This window comes from Dreissena polymorpha, chromosome 4, assembly GCF_020536995.1.
Source record: "Dreissena polymorpha isolate Duluth1 chromosome 4, UMN_Dpol_1.0, whole genome shotgun sequence".
Classification (NCBI taxonomy): domain Eukaryota; kingdom Metazoa; phylum Mollusca; class Bivalvia; order Myida; family Dreissenidae; genus Dreissena; species Dreissena polymorpha.
The window spans coordinates 6,504,406-6,525,866 of NC_068358.1; the positions used below are offsets into that span (position 1 = coordinate 6,504,406).

Below are 21,461 nucleotides of genomic sequence, written 5' to 3' on the forward strand. Positions count from 1 at the left end.
AAGGGGTTCATAGGGAGCTTTAATAAGCGATCCAAGAACACAAGCCAAATCCCATTTGGGGGTAAGAGAACAAGACACAGGACGTTTAAGTTCCATGGCTCGGATCAGTTCCGAAATGGCTGGGTCAGCACAGACTTGTGATGACTTATGAAAAGCCAAGGTATGCGAAAGCACAGATCTGTATCCTTTGATGGAGCTAAGAGAAAGTTTCTTATCATCGAAGAGATAGATTAGAAAATCCGCTATGCGTCTAGCAGAGGGATTGAGGGGATCAATTTTCCCTCGAACACACCAATTAGAGAAGAGTTTCCAGCGAGCATCATAGACTGCTCTGGTGGACTTTCTCCTTGCAGAGGCAACGAGCGTTGAAGCCCTGACAGAAAAGCGTTTCTTCTGCAGGGATTGCCTGATAACGGCCAGACGTGTAAGTGGAACATGTCTGGATCCATGTGAAGTCTGCCTCTCTGAGATAGGAGATCTGACCTGTGCGGAAGTTCCCTGGGAAATTCGCACAGGAGACCGAGAAGGTCGTTGAACCAGGATCTCCTGGGCCACCAAGGGGCTATCAGGAGGATCCGGCAAGAGCTCACCCTGATTTTCCCTAAGATTTGGGGAATTAGAATGGGTGGGGGATAAGCGTAAGCGTCCAGTTGATCCCAATCGAACGAAAGCGCGTCTACCGCCCACGCTGCTGGTTCGTACACTGGACTCACATACAGAGGAAGTCTGTGGTTGTCTCTGGTCGCAAACAGGTCGACCAGTGGATAACCGAATGTGATGAATATCTGATTGGCCACTTCCTGATGAAGTGTCCACTCCGATGGAAGTAACTGGTGTTTGCGAGACAAACCGTCCGCCAGGGCGTTGAGACGACCTGGTATGTGTTTGGACAAGAGAGAGACGTTTAGGCTCTTGCAAAGAACAAATAATTTCATTGTTTCCAGATACAGGGAGTGAGAGTGTGTCCCGCCCTGTTTCTGGATGTAAGCCACGACTGATGTGTTGTCTGTCGATACCATCACACAGGAGTCCCGAAGATGTGATTGGAATTGAGAAACAGCTAGAAAGACTGCTCGCATTTCGAGATTGTTTATGTGCAGGAGAGACTCCTGAGGAGACCACAATCCTGATAATGTCAGGCTGCGGCGTTCCAGGTGAGCGCCCCAACCTTCCATGCTCGCATCCGTTATGAGATGTAAAGACGGTTGCGGGGGAAGAAGCGGTACTCCTGCCAACAGGGTCTCCTCGTCTAGCCACCATTGAAGGTGGGGGACTAAGGACGGAAGGATGGGAATCTGTGTTAGCAGATTGTCTGGAGACCATTTCCATCGAGCTGAGAGATAGTGCTGAAGAGGACGTAGGAAGAGACGTCCCAACTGCACGAAGTCTGCTACAGAGCTCAGGATGCCGTTGAGTGAGAGGAAATCTTGAGCTGTGATATGAGATTGGGACAGCACCCATCTGACCTTCAAAAGGAGGTCTGATATACGTTGCGGTGAGACCCTGACCCGATTGATGTGGGTCAGAAAATTCATTCCCACGATTATGAAATCCTGAGAGGGAATGAGGTCTGACTTGGCTACATTGAGGAGTCCTAAAGAGAGGAGCTCCTTCCAAGAGAACTCTAGGTGTAGCAGAAGCAGTTGACAATCGAGCTGGTGTAAGAGCCAATCGTCGAAATACTGAAGCAGTTGAACCCCATGTAATCGGAGGTGTGCGCTCACTGCAGCCATGAGTTTGGTGAAAACTCATGGAGCCGTGGCCAATCCAAAGGGCATCGCCCGAAACTGGTAGACCTGGCCTCGAAAGGAGAAGCGCAGGTACTTCCGGTAGTTGGGATGGATAGGAATATGGAAGTATGCATCTTCCAGGTCCAAGGAAACCCCCCATTGCATGGGTTTGATGGAGCGCCGAATGAAGGCAGGAGTCTCCATCTTGCAAGTAGGTTTGACTAGAAACGTGTTGAACACTTTTAAGTCTATGACTGGTCTACAGGAGCCGCTTTTCTTTTGAACAAGGAAAAGGCGACTGTAAAATCCTGGAGAACAAGGGTTGTGAACCCTTTCTACCGCCTGTTTTTCCAGGAGTCCGAGAATGGAGTCTGGAAGTTGTGGATGCGGAGATACCAGATCTATTGGGACGCGAGAGAGTGGGGGCCTTTTTTCGAATTGAAAAGTGAGGCCTTGTGTGACAAGAGAATGAACCCACGCGTCCGAAGTTATTTGGAGCCATCGATTTGCGAAGTGCATAAGTCTGGCCCGACTGGTACCTCCGGCATCAGAGGTTGTGACGGTAGAAAGGGGTATGACCTAGGGCTGACCTTTAGGAGGTCCACCCTTGCCGGAAGAAGGATTAAATGACTTCTTGTCTGCATTGGGTTTGCCCTTACTCCAATTTTGTTTTACAGAAGGCTTCCGATAGGAAGTTGTTCTGTTCTGAAAAGGAGGCCTATTAGTGGGCTGACGTGGAGCAGACGGACGCTTATTAGGGAAACTGTCCCTTTTAGCGTTCTTGGCCGGTGGGGCTCCTGGGGGCTTAGAAGCAGGGCGCTTAAAAACCACAGGGCGCTGGCCAGAGTTGCTCCTAGCTAAGGAGGCATGTATCTGATCTTCACGATCAGCAGTAAGTGCCGACTGTATCCTGCCTCCGAAAAGAGACTCTGCTGTTAGTGGAGCAGTTCGAAGGGAGTTTACGCCTGTTTCCAAAAGGAAATTATTGGGCAAGGAAAAGAGGATGAGGTCTCTCCGAAGCCTTAACATCTCAGACATAGAAGACGCAGCATTGTGAGATAAACACTGCGTAGTACGTGAAAGATGTATCAACAAGGCCCGGAGCTCCTCTGGGATTGAATCAGAGAGCTCCCAAACCAAGTCTTAGGCTGTGGCTGCCATGAGATCTAGCTGGTTAGCCAGACCTATGGAACGGCGTTCTCTCAGCTCCCATTTTTCCAACAGGGAAAGAGGGACTCATGTATGGGTAGATGATGAAGGCATTGTAAGTGACAGCTTACTAATGTCAGCATCAGGAACCGGAAGTTTGGAAAGGTCCAAACCGGTAGCAGGGTCTGGTACCGGGGCCTTATAACTTTTCCCGCCGTCCTTCTGTTTAGGCGCCGTCAGCTCCATGGAGATGGCGAAGGCTTATTGGCTGGTTCAAGTGACTGGAAAACAGCCATTGTGGAAGAGCCAATAGGAAGGCGTAGATCCACTCGGGAAGTAGCCTTACTTATCCTGCCGGGCTCTCGTCTGCGTGCTACCTGTTCTGTAACGGTAACTGCAGATCCTGTGAGAGACAAGGAAGGGCGGGGGCAGAAGTCCTCATCTAAGGTATTGAACATAAGTTTGTATACCTGATTGATGGAGGCCAAATAATAAAGTTCGGCCTCATTAGACTCCGAACCCGCCTCAATCGAACCATCTGCGGGAGCATTGGATTGATTGAAACCGGTGGATATAGGAGAAGGAATAATAGATTCATTCGCTTCTATCATGAGAGAATCGTTTTCCGGCACCATCAAAGATATAGCTGGTGAGTTAGGTCTCTCAGAGATCAAGTCAGCAGACTCACTTTGAATACCAGAGGTCGCTGGTAAAGGATCAGTCGAAAAAGGGACAAAGATTCCCGGCGACTGTTGGATCCACAAAGTATTGGGATTTGATGGTGTAGCGGCAGCCCGGGGTATACTTCTATGCAATGTGGAAGAGACCCGTGGGGCTGAAAACGCAGCCGAAGTGGTTAGATTAACCCCTGTACCTTGAGCCTGATATGTATGCAAACTAGTGTTTGAATACAAATTATGCTCAGTGGTTGTAGGAATGGCTGAAGTGTGTGTTGAGGCCAACATAGAGGCCGACACACCTGGAAGGGTGTCAATAGATTCCTCAGAGAAGGATCGACTAGGGGACCTAGGAGTCCGAGAGCGCCTAATAGAGGAAGGTCTATGTCCCTTATCCCTGCGACGCCGAGACACTGTTCGGCGGCACTGGGAATGATGTTTCCTGATCGAACGTCTCCCCGAGCGCTGGCGTGATCGCTCTTTACGAGGCAATCTACGCCGAGAAACACTCGGTGAGCGTGAACGACGTCCCCTCCGGTAATGATGAGGGCTATTTGAAGTAGACGATGAGTCATACGACGACGAGCCCGAGGTGGAGGAGTAGTCGGAAACATCAGACACTACACGTTTACGTCTGTGACTCACAGTAGAAACGCGGCTGCGTCTACCTTTGTGGAGTACTGACAAGGTAGTGTCAACATCTACGGTGACCGGATCGGTCATTACATGACCGGTGACCGGACCGGTCAATGACCGGTGACCGGTTGACCAGTGACCAGACCGGTCACAGCATGTCCGGTAACCGGACCGGTAACAGCATGACCGGTGACCGGACCGGTCATAGCATGACCGGTGACCGGACCGGTCAGTGACTGGTGACCGGTTGACCGGTCATAGCATGACCGGTGACCGGACCGGTCAATGTTGACCGGTGACCGGTGAAGTCTCCGGACCGGTCAACTGGTCATTCCCGATGAACGGTCCGGGCAAATTTTGTCCGGTGTCGTCACGGGGTAGGGACCGATGCCTGGCAGCTACTGGTGGCATATGGTCAAGATCGTGTGGTGAAAAGTCCCGACACATGGAACTTTTCCTACGTTGATCTGATGCCGAGTCATTCAACTGGTCATTCCCGATGAACGGACCGGGCAAATTTTGTCCGGTTTCGTCACAGGGTAGGGACCGATGCCTGGCAGCTATTGGTGGAGTATGGTCAAGATCGTGTGGTGAAAAGTCCCGACACACGGAACTTTCCCTACTTTGATCTGAACTATTCTTGTTGCGTCCACGACTCTTGAAGGGTCGACGCTTAATGGCCCAGGTATCTGCAGACCAATGCTCACAGAAAGGGCAGCAGTTATCCTAGGTACATCCTGCACACGACAGGCAGCTACCATGGTTGTCCCATGCTGCCTTTGTGTGTCCACATGAGCCACGTGTTTGAGGCATACTTTGCCTTGAACAAACAAACAAATACACAAAACGATACAGAAATACACGGATATATATACGGAGAATGTTTTAATGCAATACAAAAACTTCTCTATTCTGTTAAACAGAAGAATCCAGCGAAACAGAAGCAACAATTAAGTTTATAACAAAATGTCGGCCTTTGTATATTGCCATCCGGAATAAGAGTGAATTCTGCGTAATGTCCCGTTTTGGTTGTGCGGCTACACGGCACTAATGTGACCGCTCAGTCCTACTAGACGGGTTTATGAAAAGTGTGGGATTCCTCGGACGAAAAATTCCGGATAAATTACGATCCTATCGGAGTAAATAGCATATGATATCAGGTAACGTAATTAAGCTATTAAAATGGTACACACCATTGTTCTCTATTTCCTCGTCCTCGAGGTTGTCAAAGGTGACAATCTTGAACTGTGCCAGGAGTTCATCGCCAACCCCGTTGTTCTCGATCGTCTCTCTAGTCTCAGCCTGCTTCAGGATCTCGTCTATGTCAACCTTAAACCAACCACTCAACATTGCAACGGGGCTTACAAAAGAGCCTTGTTTTGGGAAAACTAGGCTTAATGCATGTGCCTAAAGTATCATCCCAGATAAGCCTAATCAGGGACAACAGTTAACGCCTAAACTGGATTTTCACTAAGAAGAGTCTTTGTGTAAACAAAAAATACCATAAAAAAGGAAAGTCTTGTCTCTGATTAGTCTGTGCAAACACTTTTGGCAAATGCATTAAGCTCTATCTTCCCAACACGTGACTCAAAATGTCCTAGGTTAAAAACTGCAGCATTTCCCTCAATTTTGTTTCCTGACTGAAATGTACTATGTTCCTGACATTTCTAATAACCTAAACAAAATCAACATGGAAATGGTTACATCAAGACAAATGGGAATTACAAATCTGTGATATTTCTTCTGATTTTCTAGGCTAGAACTTGTACTCTTTTCAGACTTTTTGTTGGTGGCTTAAAAGGTTCAATTTGAGATCAAATTGTACAACTTGAGTTGGCAAAAAGATTGACATGGTTTTACCTGTATTTAATTTTTGTTCGTGTGAAACAGATGTGACTACAATACACAGACCTAAACCTAATCTATTTTGTCTAAAGCAGATTTTTGGCTTCCTAAACAAAATGATAAATCAGCTATTCTTTAATTATTTGGTAATGTTACTTTTCTCAACATAAAATTCGCTGTGAACATAATTAATAAACAAATAAAGAGGAACTTGTCAACATCTCAAAGAGAAACAAGAGCACCGCTTAACGGGTGCCACGCTCGGCTGCGGTTGCAGTTTTGAAGAAATGAAAGCTTGAGAGAATTTTTTATTTTATTTTTTTTGAAGGACACAGTGACCTTGACCTAGTGACCCAAACATGGGTGTGGCATGTAGAACTCATCATGGTGCAGCTACATATGAAGTTTCAAAGTTGCTGATTGAAGCACTTTGATTTTAGAGCCAATGTTCAAAACCTTGACAAAATGTAAATGTTTAAGCATGACGCGGACGGCGGACAAGCTGGCTATGACAATATCACGGGTTTTCTCCAAAACAGCCGAGCTAAAAATCAAGTACCTGTGGTTCTTCATCATCAGCATCATCCTTGAACAGTTCCTCCGCTCCAAATTTCAAGATGGATGACAACTCATGCTTACTAAATGGTGTCTTTGAGCTGAAGAACGGAAAATAAAACACATTTGATTAGCATTTCAAGCATATATGTTATAGACTGCTTTGAATGTTTCATTTTTATTTGTATGAACAGAAAAAAACTGGAGTACCATGCTTACAATGTAAGCTTTATCATGTGATAACCGGTAAAAGCAATATTTTTAAATTCAAAATATTTTAACTGAATCTAGAAACTCGCAATTAAGCATTCAAGCAAAGGAAGTCAAAAAAACCAAACCCTTAATAGTCTTTGCAACCGCTCCAGTCATACATGATATTATGGTCAGGTAATCTCGAAATATATTAGATTAGTAGCCCAAACTCAATGTTTTAATAGCTACTTAGCATTTTAATGCACATACATGTACCATCATTTAACAAAAGCCATGAGGGCGAACATTCTTACGTTTTTTCCTGCCCATCCTAAAGTTTCAAGACTGGCCCTTAATCCAATTGTAGCATTTAGCCTTATTCAATCATGTAATCAGGGCTTCATGCATGTGCCTAAAGGGCGTCCCAGATTAGCCAGTGCAGTCCACACAGACTTACCAGGGTTCCAGATTAGCCAGTGCAGTCCACACAGACTTACCAGGGTTCCAGATTAGCCAGTGCAGTCCACACAGACTTACCAGGGACCACACGTTCCGCTTTCATGGAATTTTTTTGTTTAAAGAACATCTCTAATTAACCAAAATCCAGAGTAGGCGGAAATTGTTGTCCCTAATTATTGCACAGGCTAGACTGGGGCAAAACTTTACGCACATGCATTGAGACCTGTTTTCCCATAACTGGACTCAATTCTCCTCACCTGCCCAAGTCGCCCCCCTTGTTGAGCACAGTGCGGCCTGTGGTGTCCATACGCTGTATAACCAGGTGATCCAGCACCATCTTGCGCTTGGCTCTCTCAACTATCTCCTCCTCTACACTGTTCTTGGTAACCAATCTGTACACTGACACCTACCAAGATATCAGCATGGTTTGGATTTTTTCTGATAGCCAATCTAATATAACATGATATCTTTTCATAAAAAATTTCCAGTTAAAGTCTTTGAAGTGACACCTGGCGAGAAGACCAGAAAGCATTTCAAAAGCTATTTCCAGTTTAAGATTTTAAAAGTATTTTGTTATTTTCTCCTTTCCTGTATATTAATAATATAAGTACTTGATTCTTTTGTCCTATCCTGTATACAAATGTCAGATGTTTTGTGTCTATCCTGTATACATGTACCTGATTCTTTTGTCCTATCCTGTATACAAGTACCTGATTCTTTTGTCCTATCCTGTATACAAGTATTGTATTTGTTGTCCTATCTTGTATACAAGTACCTGATTATTTTGCCCTATCCTGCATGCACATATCAGATTTTTTGTCCAATAATATATACAAGTGCATGATTCTTTTGTCCTATCCTGTATACAAGTTCCTGATTCTTTTGACCTATCCTGTATACAAGTACCTGATTCTTTGTCCTATTTTGTATACAAGTAAAAAATAATTTTTCATATCCTGTATACAAATTCCTGCTTTTGTCCTATCCGGTATACAGGTACCTGATTATTTTGTCCTATCCTGTATACAAGTACCTGATTCTTTGTCCTATTTTGTATACAAGTAAAAAATAATTTTTCATATCCTGTATACAAATTCCTGCTTTTGTCCTATCCGGTATACAGGTACCTGATTATTTTGTCCTATCCTGTATACAAGTACCTGATTCTTTTGTCCTATTCTGTATACAAGTACCTGATTCTTTTGTCCTATTCTGTATACAAGTACCTGATTCTTTTGTCCTATCCTGTACACAAGTACCTGATTCTTTTGTCCTATCCTGTATACAAGTACCTGATTCTTTTGTCCTATCCTGTGTACAAGTACTTGATTCTTTTGTCCTATCCTGTCCACAAGTACCTGATTCATTTGTCATATCCTGTATACAAATACCTGATTCTTTTGTCCTATCCTATATACAAGTACCAGATTTTGTGTCATATCCTGTATACAAGTTCCTCATTATTTTGTCCTATCCTGTATTCAAGTACCTGATTATTTTTTTCCTATCCTGTATACAAGTTCCTGATTCTTTTGTCCTATCCTTTACAAAAGTATCTGATTCTTTTGTCATATCCTGTATACATTCCTGCTTTTGTCCTATCCGGTATACAGGTACCTGATTATTTTGTCCTATCCTGTATACAAGTACCTGATTCTGTTGTCCTTTCCTGTATACAAGTACCTGATTCTTTTGTCCTATCCTGTATACCAGTACCTAATTATTTTGTCCTATGCTGTACACAAGTACCTGATTCTTTTGTCCTATCCTGTATACAAGTACCTGATTCTTTTGTCCTATCCTATGCGCGCGAGCCTGAGCCTGCAGGTCGTTCTGTGGGTTCCAGTCGCTGTCGAAGATTATCACAGTATCTGCAGTGGCCAGGTTCACACCCAACCCCCCTGCACGGGTTGACAGCAAGAAACAAAAGTCCTGAAGTGTCACAAGAATTAGACTTCATTACAAACACCACAAAATCAATGGGGCTCTGCCAAAGTAAAGCCTAATATTTAAATAAGCAGTATTTAATAATACAATTGTACATTTACCTCACCAATCATTTACAATGTTGAACAATTGGTACAGCTTAGTTAGAGCTAAGTGAACATAACTTGAAATTTAGGAAAACGTCATTATTCAGAGAAAAGCAAAATGTAAGCAAGCTTTAACATTGTGTTTTATAATTTTCATTATTATTTTGTTTATAAAAAACAACACATATTGCTAATAAATATGTGATTATTAGATTTCTCAACAATTTTTTTCAGTGACTAAATATTTGTTCCTGAAAACAATATAATATAATTTAAGAAGTCCATAACACATTTCAAAACAATACGCTAAAGCAATTTTCTTAAGAATCAACCATATCCAAAAGAAACTGAAAGAGAGAAATAATCTTATCTCACCTGAGATCCTTCAGCATTGAAATGATCCAATGCAGTTTTTCGTAAGTCCCCTCTAATGGAACCATCCAGTCTCTAAAACAGTCACCATGGAGTACAATGTTGAGCATTCTACCAGCCTTGTTCTGGGAAAACTGGGCACATTGCTGATGCACTAAGTATTGTCCCACATTGCTGATGCACTAAGTATTGTCCCAGATTGCTGATGCACTAAGTATTGTCCCAGAAAACTGGGCACATTGCTGATGCACTAAGTATTGTCCCACATTGCTGATGCACTAAGTATTGTCCCAGATTGCTGATGCACTAAGTATTGTCCCACATTGCTGATGCACTAAGTATTGTCCCACATTGCTGATGCACTAAGTATTGTCCCAGATTGCTGATGCACTAAGTATTGTCCCAGATTGCTGATGCACTAAGTATTGTCCCAGATTGCTGATGCACTAAGTATTGTCCCACATTGCTGATGCACTAAGTATTGTCCCAGATTGCTGATGCACTAAGTATTGTCCCAGATTGCTGATGCACTAAGTATTGTCCCACATTGCTGATGCACTAAGTATTGTTCCAGATTGCTGATGCACTAAGTATTGTCTCAGATTGCTGATGCACTAAGTATTGTTCCAGATTGCTGATGCACTAAGTATTGTCCCAGATTGCTGATGCACTAAGTATTGTCCCACATTGCTGATGCACTAAGTATTGTCCCACATTGCTGATGCACTAAGTATTGTTCCAGATTGCTGATGCACTAAGTATTGTTCCAGATTGCTGATGCACTAAGTATTGTCCCAGATTGCTGATGCACTAAGTATTGTCCCACATTGCTGATGCACTAAGTATTGTTCCAGATTGCTGATGCACTAAGTATTGTCCCAGATTGCTGATGCACTAAGTATTGTCCCACATTGCTGATGCACTAAGTATTGTCCCAGATTGCTGATGCACTAAGTATTGTCCCACATTGCTGATGCACTAAGTATTGTCCCAGAAAACTGGGCACATTGCTGATGCACTAAGTATTGTCCCAGATAAATGGGCACATTTCTGATGCTCTAAGTATTGTCCCAGATAACTGGGCACATTGCTGATGCACTAAGTATTGTCCCACATTGCTGATGCACTAAGTATTGTCCCACATTGCTGATGCACTAAGTATTGTCCCACATTGCTGATGCACTAAGTATTGTCCCACATTGCTGATGCACTAAGTGTTGTCCCACATTGCTGATGCACGAAGTATTGTCCCACATTGCTGATGCACTAAGTATTGTCCCAGATAACTGGGCACATTGCTGATGTACTAAGTATTGTCCCACATAACTGGGCACATTGCTGATGCACTAAGTATTGTCCCAGATTTAGAAGGCTTATCAGGGACAACACTTACCGCTTTAAGCCTATGTTTTTTTTAAAGGAATTGTCTTCTTGAACCAAATCTAGTCTAGAAGGACATCTAGCCCAGTTTTCTCAAAACACGGCTCTTACCTGGGCTTAAAGGTGTCAGAAAACTTTCAATCTTAAGTATACTATTGTTTCATTGATAATTAGCAATGATTAAAGAAATGTGTTCACAATAAATCAGCATTCTTCATAGGTACAAGGTAACTTATTGCTTTAATACAACAGAAATCTCAAATATTGTTTTTAAACAAATAATACAGTTGATGTGAGCTCAACAAATAATTTAGAGCAATAGGAAACAAAGTGGACATGACTGTACACCTACTCAATGCATAATTGCTTCCTTAGTTTGTTTTTGAATTTTAAGCAGACTGTAACAGTTCAACATTCATACCTGATATTGAAAATGACGCAGCTGAAGATATTCACTGAGTATGTCCAGCAATCGAACCATCTGTGAGAATATAAGCACCCTATGACCTTTCTCTCGTAACCGTAGTAACAGCTTGTCCAGCAATATCAGCTTGCCACTGCCCCGTATCAAGTTCTGAAAGTACAAAGTATGGATGCTATAACATTTGTAATTTTCATTATTCAGAACAAGATGTGTTTGTGAAACACAATGTCCCCCTATATGACGTTTGACCTTGAAGGATGACCTTGACCTTGACCCTTCACCACTCAAAATGTGCAGCTCCTTGAGATACACACGCATTTCAAATATAAAATTGCTAGCTTCAATATTGCAGAAGTGACATTACATGAGCAATTTTGACCCATATATTTGACCTTGAAGGATGACCTTGACCTTTCACCACTCAAAATGTGCAGCTCCATGAGATACACATGCATGCCAAATATCAAGTTGCTATCTTCAATATTGCAAAAGTATTAATAAAATAAGCGATTTGGGCCACATATATCTGACCTCTGACCTTGAAGGATGACCTTGACCTTTCACCACTCAAAATGTGCAGCTCCACGAGATACACATGCATGCCAAATATCAACTTGCTATCTTCAATATTGCAAAAGTATTCATAAAATGAGCGATTTTGGCCACATATATTTGACCTCTGACCTTAAAGGGTGACCTTGACCTTTCACCACTCAAAATGTGCAGCTTCATGAGATACACATGCATGCAAAATATGAAGTTGCTATCTTCAATATAGCAAAAGTTATTGCAAAATATTAAAGTTGGCGCAAACCAACCAACCAACCAACCAACAGACAGGGCAAAAACAATATGTCCCCCACTACTATAGTGGGGGACATAAATATGTCCCCCACTACTATAGTGGGGGACATAAAAACCCTAAATAACAATAAATAAATAAACTTGGTCGCTACAGTGGTAACACATGTGACCTGGATTGTAATTTAGCCTAGATATTGTACAGACAACCAAGATTTAAACGATGTGATGAAAAATGTGGCATATCTAGTGGAAACAAGCTAAAAGTTGACAATCTTTGTTCCATTGAGCATATGAGTTTTGCTCCATGATAACTGGCCTTAATTCATGTGTGTTAAGAGTCTTCCCAGATAAGACTGCACGGGCTAATCAGGAACCATAGTTTCCGCCCCAACTCATCAAATTTGTGCTAAAAAAACCTCTTTAAAACAAATATACCATAAAAGCGGAAAGTGTTGTCCCTGATTAGCCTGTGTGGACTGAACAGGCCAATCTGGGATGACACTTTTCGCACAAGCCTACCTCTACCAACCTGAAGGTGGTCCGTATGGTTTTCCTCCATCTCCGATGGCCGCACCAGCAGCTGGTGGTTGCAGCACTTCTTGAGCTCCATGATGATGTTCACGAACGAGGACACCGATGTCTTTAGGCCCTTGTTCAGCTCCTTGTAGTTCTTTGTCAAGATCCATCTAAGGCATGTCATGATCATATACAATTAATTTGAGGTCCTTGTTCTAGTCTAACCGGTAAAGTGTCGTCCCTGATGAGCTTATCTGGAACGGCACTTCAGGCACATGCATAATGCCAATGCCTTCAGGCGGGTACCAACACTCGGCTGCAGGTGCAGTTTTGAATAAATGAAAGCTTGTCAGTTATTTTTTTTTAGAGGTTACAGTGACCATGACCTTTGACCTAGTGACCCCCAAAATGGGTGTGGCGAGTAGAACTCATCAAGGTGCATCTACATATAAAGTTTCAAAGTTGTAGGTGGAAGCATTTTGATTTTAGAGAAAAATGCAAAGGTTTTAGCACGGCGCGGACGGTGAGCTGGCTATGAACATACCTCAGGTTTTCTCCGAAAACAGCTGAGCTAAAAACCAATAATCTACAGGAGAAAAAGAAAAATTGACAAGAAAATCCAATTTTCCTACATTCTTGGTTCAGATTTCATCACAACATAACAACATTTTCATGACTGAAACAACTTTCATCAAATTGCAAGCATAAACACATTCAATTAAGATAACAACAGAAATATGTACTGAGCACCCACTTGTAATACTGTTTCTGAACAGAAGACATCTCGACACGTAGGATCTGTTCAGTTTTAGCAGGCAGTGATTTCTCCACGTCCTTCTTCACACGACGTATCAGGAAGGCCTCAAGCTGCTTGTGGAGCTGCGTGAACCCAGTCTTGTCCGCACGAGAATGCTTCTCTTCAAATTCCGACCACTTTGCAAACCTAGAAAGAAAATAATGCATAAGCAAATCAGGGACAATACTTTAAGCCTTGACTTGACTTTCTTTTAGAAGACTTCCTTTGCAGAAAAATTCCATAAGTGATAAAAGTGCCATCCCTGATTAGCCTGCGGTGACTGCACAGGCTAATGTGGGAAAACATTTTAAGTCAATGCATTAAGCCCCATTTTCCAGAGCACAGCTACAAAATTGAGTTGCATAAAATAGAAATATAGTATACTTTAACATTGAACATTAAGATGTTGCAACCTCAGATTCAGCTCTTTTAATATATTTTCAACATGGTGGTGCGGTGGTCGAGTGGTAACACTCTGGTCTACCATTCCAGAGGTCCCCGGTTCAAATCCCGGTCGGGGCACTGGAAATTTCAGAAATGCTTCAAGTGTTTCCCACCCAACTAGAGATGTACTGGTATGAAACCCAGGTAATTCTTGCGTGTATCGGTGCTATACACTGAGCACGTAAAAGAACCAAGGTATCTATTCGCAAAGAGCTAGGGTATCGCACCCGGATTACTTGTATCCCAATACGGTCTCTTCTGCTTGCTGTCTCTTCAGCAAAACCAAAGGACCCAATTGGAAATAAGTGCTTTCACTTTCATGGGTTATCCTTGACCGCAAGGTCAAAATAAATACACACAACATGAGTGCCATGAGCTCTAAGGCACTAACCTGAGACCCAATGGAACTAGACTATTCTGAACTAGTGTTAACAAGATTTTAATATAGCCATATTAGGAAAACTGCCCTGCACCCTGGCGGCCATGTTTTTCAACTGACTGTTGCTGCAACCATTTTCCAACTTGGCCAAGATATCCTTAGAACAAATATTCTTACCAAGTGTCATAAATATTGGACTAAAATTGTGACTTCTACAGTGTTAACAAGGTTGACCTATAGTCATAAAAGGAAAATTGGCCCCTTCACCTGGTTGCCATGTTTTTCAATGGACCGCAATCATTTTCAAAATCAGCCAAGATATCTTTAGAACAAATGTTCTTACCATATTTTATGATATTGGCTTAAAGGGGCCTTTTCACAGATTTTGGCATTTTTTAAGTTTGTCTTAAATGCTTTATATTGATAAATGTTAATACTGGATATAAAAAGCTCCAGTAAAAAATCAAGAATAAAATTTTAAAAAGAAAAAAAAGGAAACCCTCAGCAGGGCTCGAACCACTGACCCCTGGAGTCCTGGAGTAAAAAGTCTCCCACTTAGACCACTTGGCCATCCTTCCGTATACAACTAGAGCTTTGTCATTGACATGACGTATACCCCCACGTGCTGCATTGACACAGACTATTTTGCATGCTGTCTTCACAAAACAAGAGAATCTAATTTATGGCAATTTTTAAGAATTATTAAGCCATTATCATTTATAGCCATTTTGACCTTTGAACTCTTAAATTCTTCCACATGACATGCCATCCTATGACTGTGAACAAATTAATGTACAGTCATTTTAAAATCTCACAATGAATCACATAGTTATGGTCCAGACAAGATCATTTATTGCCATTTTTGACCTTTGAACTCAAAGTGTGACCTTGACCTTGGAGATATCGACATAATTCTTTCGCCAGACACACCGTCGAATGATGGTGAACAAATGTGCCAAATGATTTTAAAATCTAACAATAAACGACATAGTTATAGCCCAGACAAGCTCATTTATGCCCATTTTTGACATTTGAACTCAAAAGGTGATCTTGACCTTGGAGATATTAATGATGGTGAAAACGTGCCAAATAATTTTCATATCTCACAATGAAAAAAATAGGTATGGCCCGGACAAGCTCATTTATGGCCATTTTTGACCTTTGAACTCAAAGTGTGACCTTGACCTTGGAGATATTGACGCAATTCTTTCGCACGACACACAGTCCAATGATGGTGAACAAATGTGCCAAATGATTTTTAATTCTCACAATGATCAACATAGTTATGGCCCAGACAAGCTCATTTATGGCCATTTTTTACCTTTGTACTTTAATTGTGACCTTGACCTTGAAGATATCGACGAAATTCTTTCGCGCAACACACCGTCTAATGATGGTGAACAAATGTGCCAAATGATTTTAAAATCTCACAATAAACGACATACTTATGGCCCGGACAAGCTCATTTATGGCCATTTTTGACCTTTGAATTGACGTAATTCTTTCACGGGACACACCGTCCAATGATGGTGAACACATGTGCACAATGATTTTCAAATCTCACAATTAAAAAAAAAGGTATGGCCCGGACAAATTCATTTATGGCCATTTTTGACCTTTGAACTCAAAATTTGACCTTGACCTTGGAGATATTGACGTAATTCTTTCACACGACACACTGTCCAATGATGGTGAAGAAATGTGCCGAATGATTTTTAATTCTCACAATGAACAGCATAGTTATGGCCCAGACAAGCTCATTTATGGCCATTTTTTACCTTTGAACTTTAAGTGTGACCTTGAAGATATTGACGTAATTCTTTTGGGCAACACACCGTCTTATGATGGTGAACAAATGTGCCAAATGATTTTAAAATCTTACAATGAATGACATAGTTATTGCCCGGACAAGCTCATTGAACTCAAAGTGTGACCTTGACCTTGGAGATATCGACTCAATTCTTTCGCGTGACACACCGTCCAATGATGGTGAACAAATTTTTCAAATGATTTTAAAATATCACCATAGATTACAAAGTTATGGCCCGGACAAGCATTTGACCTTTAAACTCCAAGTGTGACCTTGACATTGGAGATATCAACGTACTTTTTTCACACGACACACCGTCCCATGATGGTGAATAAATGTACCAAGTCATTTTAAAATCTAATGATAAATGACATAGTTATGGTCCGGACAAACTTTCGAATTTAAACACACTAAGTGACCCCGTGACCTAGCATGACCCATATTCAAACTTGACCTAGACATCATCTAGATACAACTTGTGAACAAGTTTGGTGAAGATCGGATGAAATTTCGGGACAGACCGACCGACAGACCGACAAAGTGACTGTTATAAAGCCCCCATTACCAGTAATGGGGGTATAATAACAGGTGTATTTTAGACTTCATATAACCAATCCTCGTTTCACAAAATGTAACCACAACAACAGAACTCTCCAAATTATTAATCCGTTTCGCGTTGCAACGCTTTATAATTTTCGGGTTTTTTAATCGTCAAAAGATGCATATAATGGCTTTTTTAGAGCATGATAAATGTTCAGTATTACTGTTTCCTCACAAATATCATAACTAAAACGAAAATTTGCGAATCTGAAACAACTTTTTTCAATTTTGTCAATTTACACAAAAGTGAAAAGGCCCCTTTAAAATGTCATCAAAGTTTGCTATAGCCGTATAAGGAAAACTTCCCAGAACCCATGGGGCCTTGTTTTTTAACAGATCGGAACCCTTTTCGAACTCAGACGAAACATCTAAAGAACAAAAGTTTTGACCAATTTTCATGAAGATTGGGCTAAAAATAATACTTCTAGAGTGTTAACTAGCTTTAACTATAGCCATATAAGGAAAACTGCCCGGCCCTGTGGCCTCAATTTTTTTCAACAAGGTAAATATTGACGACTGACAACGCAAGAGGGACAAAAGGCGATCAAAAAAGCTCACCATGAGCACAATGCAGCATTTCGTTATATGTAGCATGTGGTAAATGAAATTTAAAGTTGAAAAGGGGGCATAACTTTAGTAATTTTTTACTTTAATTTTTAAAGAATAATAAATTGGTAATGCACAACTTCATTTCGTAAAGAACAATGCCAGCAAGTTTGAAATATAGGAGAACGTGAGAAGACAAGCTTTGACCGACAGACAGACAGACAGATGTCCATGGTGAATCCAAAATAACCCCCTTTACATCCTATACCCCCGCCCCCTTAACTTTATAATGTGGAATACAATTATGACTACTTTGTACATGGCACAATTAATTTTACATATCTCTCGGGAAGCAACAACAAGAAGGTAAACAAACAGCATTGAAAACATATAAAAGGGCCCATAAGTTTTATAACCAAACATTCAACAAAACAACAAGCCAGCCTATCTGTGCCCTTACTTCATAGGCATGGTGAAGTGTAGAATGGCCCACCACTCAATAAGGGAATGTCAATGGGAAATCCAGGCTTAATGCATGTATGTAAGGTGAAATCCAGACTTAATGCATGTACATAAGGTGACATCCACCACTCATTAAGGGAATGTCAATGGGAAAACCAGGCTTAATGCATGTACGTAAGGTGACATCCAGGCTTAATGCATGTACGTAAGGTGAAACCAGGCTTAATGCATGAACGTAAGGTGACATCCAGGCTTAATGCATGTACGTAAGGTGACATCCAGGCTTAATGCATGTACGTAAGGTGACAGCCAAGATAAGCTTGTGCACAGGCTCATCAGGGAAGACACTTTCCTCTTTTGTTGGATTTTTTATAAATGGACTTCAAATGAAAAAATGCCACTTAAGCAGAAAGTGTTGTCCCTGATTAGCCTGTGCAGATAGAACAATCTATTGTGGTAAAACACTTTACACACATTCATATAGCCCTAACAATCAGCTTACTTCATAGGCATGATAAAGTGAAGGAGGGCCCACAACTCTTTCAGGGAGTTCTGCAGGGGTGTGCCCGTGATCAGCAGTCTGTGGTTGGACTTGAACTCCATCAGGGTCCGGTACAACAGGGAGTCTGTGTTCTTCAGTCGATGAGCCTCGTCCACAACCAGCTCTGCCCAACTCACAGCACCCAAGAAAGCCTGGAAAATACATATACTATGTACGTGCTGGTTGAAGGCATATTGTTCTTTACCTTCATTGTTTGTTACTGCATTACAGAGCTCTTAAGAGTGTTCATTCATAGAAAAACTTAGTAAAGATAAGGTAAGTATCTGAAAGTGTTTGGAAAAAAAATGTGTACAAAGTGTTAAGAGAAAATTAAACAAGAGATGTTTTTATTCAGAAACACAATGCCCCCTATTGCGCCGCTTTGAAATAGAATTTAAATATATCATTTGGCAGGTTTAGAAATTATCTCCCTTTTATAGCATATTACTTCCCCTGGATTGTATTTTTTGACTTTTGACCTTGAAGGATGACCATGAACTTAAAATTTGTTTTAGATTATATCCTTTAAAAAATATTACTTCCCTTGTGAAAATGATCTGTACCTGCCAAATGATATAAAATAGAAATTATCTCCCTTTAAAGCTTGTTACTTCCCTTGGATTTTGTTTTTTGACCTTTGATCTGAAGGATGACCTTGACCTTTCACCACTCAAAATATTCAGCTCCATGAGATACACATGCATGCCAAATATCAAGTTGCTATCTTCAATATTGCAAAAGTTATGGCCAATGTTAAAGTTTTCAGACGGACGGACAGGCAGACAGACGGACGGACGGACATAGGAACTGACGGACAGTTCAACTGCTATATGCCACCCTACCGGGATAAAAACATAACAACATGCTTTTCAGTATATCATTATGCATTTTAACCTTGTTGATTGAATGATATACTTCAGAAGTAACACCATTGAAATATGGCAACACAAATCAAATATGACTAACATGACTATCACATGATAAACAAGATGGAGACGTCCATGCAGAGGCAGGTATTTTTTGTCGTCTTATACCAGAGCTCCAGATAAGGATTTGTGATATTAGTAACGGTACTGCCACTGACAGAAAGAAAAAGAGTAACGCTTAAAATCAATTAGTACCTGTACTACCATATACAAATATACAGGAAGAACTGTACTACCCGTGTTCTTGGATATTGAAGGGTGTATAACTGACTTTACAGAAACATTTGCAGCAATTATAATAAATATATGTGCTTCTTTAACAGTTACTGTATTAGGTTTTCCATTCTGAATTATGATGCTAATACAACTACACATTAAAACTCATGAATAATACTATTTCTTCATTTTTCTTGACAAGAAAACACAAGCCAACTAGTAAGCTAAGTAAATAAACACTTATTTCACTGTCACATCCGTTTCCCATCGTGTGTTCTAACGTTTTACGCCACCGATGCAATCAAATCGTTTAATATCGGGGCGACAATGTCTTTTTCTGGGTTTACAGATTTAATGTCAGGATGGTTAGAAGATACTGTATGTAGTCTTTATATGACAACAAAGTGTTGTTTTGAGCCGCTTTAGGTTAAGCCGGCATTCAATTGCGCGCAGACATATCGTTTTTGACAGATTTACAAGTTACAGGAAATCACGCGACAGAATAGACAATAATATATGAACCCATTCTACAACTTTTCGGTAATTTAAATTAACGAAAAGCGCCGTTAGGTTAGAGACCAACAAATCATGCCCCGCTGACGCAGACGTATCGGTACGGCCAGATTTTTTTCATAAATGCGTAAAATGGATATTAATGTCGTAATTGTACGTCCAGTTTATAAAAATAAATGCGTAAATCTTCATGAAAAAGGTGTATTTACGGCTGTACGGCCCTTATCTGGAGCTCTGCTTATACCCTGTATTACTTGTATTACTTTGTTTATTCCGCTCACTTTCCGGCCATGTAAGGAAGAAAGTTACTGGCTTTTATTTCATAGTAATATTCGCTCTTTATCTGGACTTTACTCGGTGCAAAATTTCTTAGCGGGATGACCTAATAAGGGCTCCACTAAGAAAATTGGTGGGAGTAAAGTTGCGATATATAGCGAATTTGAATACAAAATAAACGCTTATCACCTTTTTACTTATATGGCTGAAAAATGAGCGTCATTTAAGAAATAAACAGAAGTAATAAAGCGTATAAAACTGCGAAAAATAACAGACTCAGTTAAGACGTCGTCATCTTGACTATCGCGTGATTTCCACCTCTGAGTATAATGTCCATTAAAACAATGATTGACATAAAAAGGGTGCAGGATCACGTGACTTTGTGGGATTCACAGTTAAACGTAAATGGATGTAAACACACCAGTAAGTGTTGCTTTTTTTTTCAAATAACTTTAAAAAAAAAATTCTTAAGAATTATAACTAGTGCATAACAGACGGTTTGCTATGCTGCTTATGGCAATGTGTAATACATTAAAATTACTTTATTTAATAAGCCTTGTTTTTGGTCAAAATTTTTATGTGTACATCATTCATTTACACGATTAGGCTGCACACATGAAATTTTGGCACCAATTTCAGACATGTTCAATTATTTATTTTTAAATCATAAGATATCTGCACAAACCGCAAGAAAAACTGTCTTTATGCGCTCAAGATTTTTGCAACTGTATTTCAATAATGTAAGATATCTGTACAAATAAAGTTCTAAATGGTGTGTTTACATTCCGTCCAGCCTGTGTGTAAACTCCTGTATATATATATATGATAAGTGTTGTTCCAGAGAAGCCTGCATATAACACTTTCCTCTTAAATGCTATTTCCATTAAAGGAAGTCCCTTCTAATCTCCAGTTTACCTTGTCTTTCAGCAGTATCTCATACGTGGTGACCACCACATTGAACTTCAACCTCTTGTTGCCAGGGTGACACCACTCATAATCCCGAATCTGTTAACTCCAGAACAGCTCAATATAAAGGATTTTGTTGATATTTCATACTCCAAAACAGCTCAATTTCAAGCATTTTGTTGATATTTAAAATCAAATTTGATGAGTCAAAGGGGATGGTTGTAATGTTCCCAATCTTAAAATGGAGTAAGTTCATCAATTTAAATGTGTAATC

General features: G+C 40.8%; 1 protein-coding gene across 8 annotated transcripts in view; it reads right to left on the reverse strand.

Moving 5' to 3' along the window:
* The window catches only part of LOC127876395 (chromodomain-helicase-DNA-binding protein 1-like), an 85,472-nt gene that overhangs the window by 35,466 nt on the left and 28,545 nt on the right, over window positions 1-21,461 (reverse strand). For all 8 annotated transcript variants that reach the window (XM_052421592.1, XM_052421590.1, XM_052421588.1 and 5 more), the window contains 10 exons: window positions 21,197-21,286; window positions 18,312-18,502; window positions 13,527-13,715; window positions 12,786-12,942; window positions 11,450-11,602; window positions 9,652-9,723; window positions 9,026-9,175; window positions 7,501-7,649; window positions 6,597-6,693; window positions 5,386-5,521 (listed from right to left, as the gene is read on the reverse strand). In XM_052421592.1, coding sequence (XP_052277552.1) covers window positions 5,386-5,521; window positions 6,597-6,693; window positions 7,501-7,649; window positions 9,026-9,175; window positions 9,652-9,723; window positions 11,450-11,602; window positions 12,786-12,942; window positions 13,527-13,715; window positions 18,312-18,502; window positions 21,197-21,286 — 1,384 coding nt within the window. The remainder of the gene's footprint in view (window positions 1-5,385; window positions 5,522-6,596; window positions 6,694-7,500; window positions 7,650-9,025; window positions 9,176-9,651; window positions 9,724-11,449; window positions 11,603-12,785; window positions 12,943-13,526; window positions 13,716-18,311; window positions 18,503-21,196; window positions 21,287-21,461) is intronic.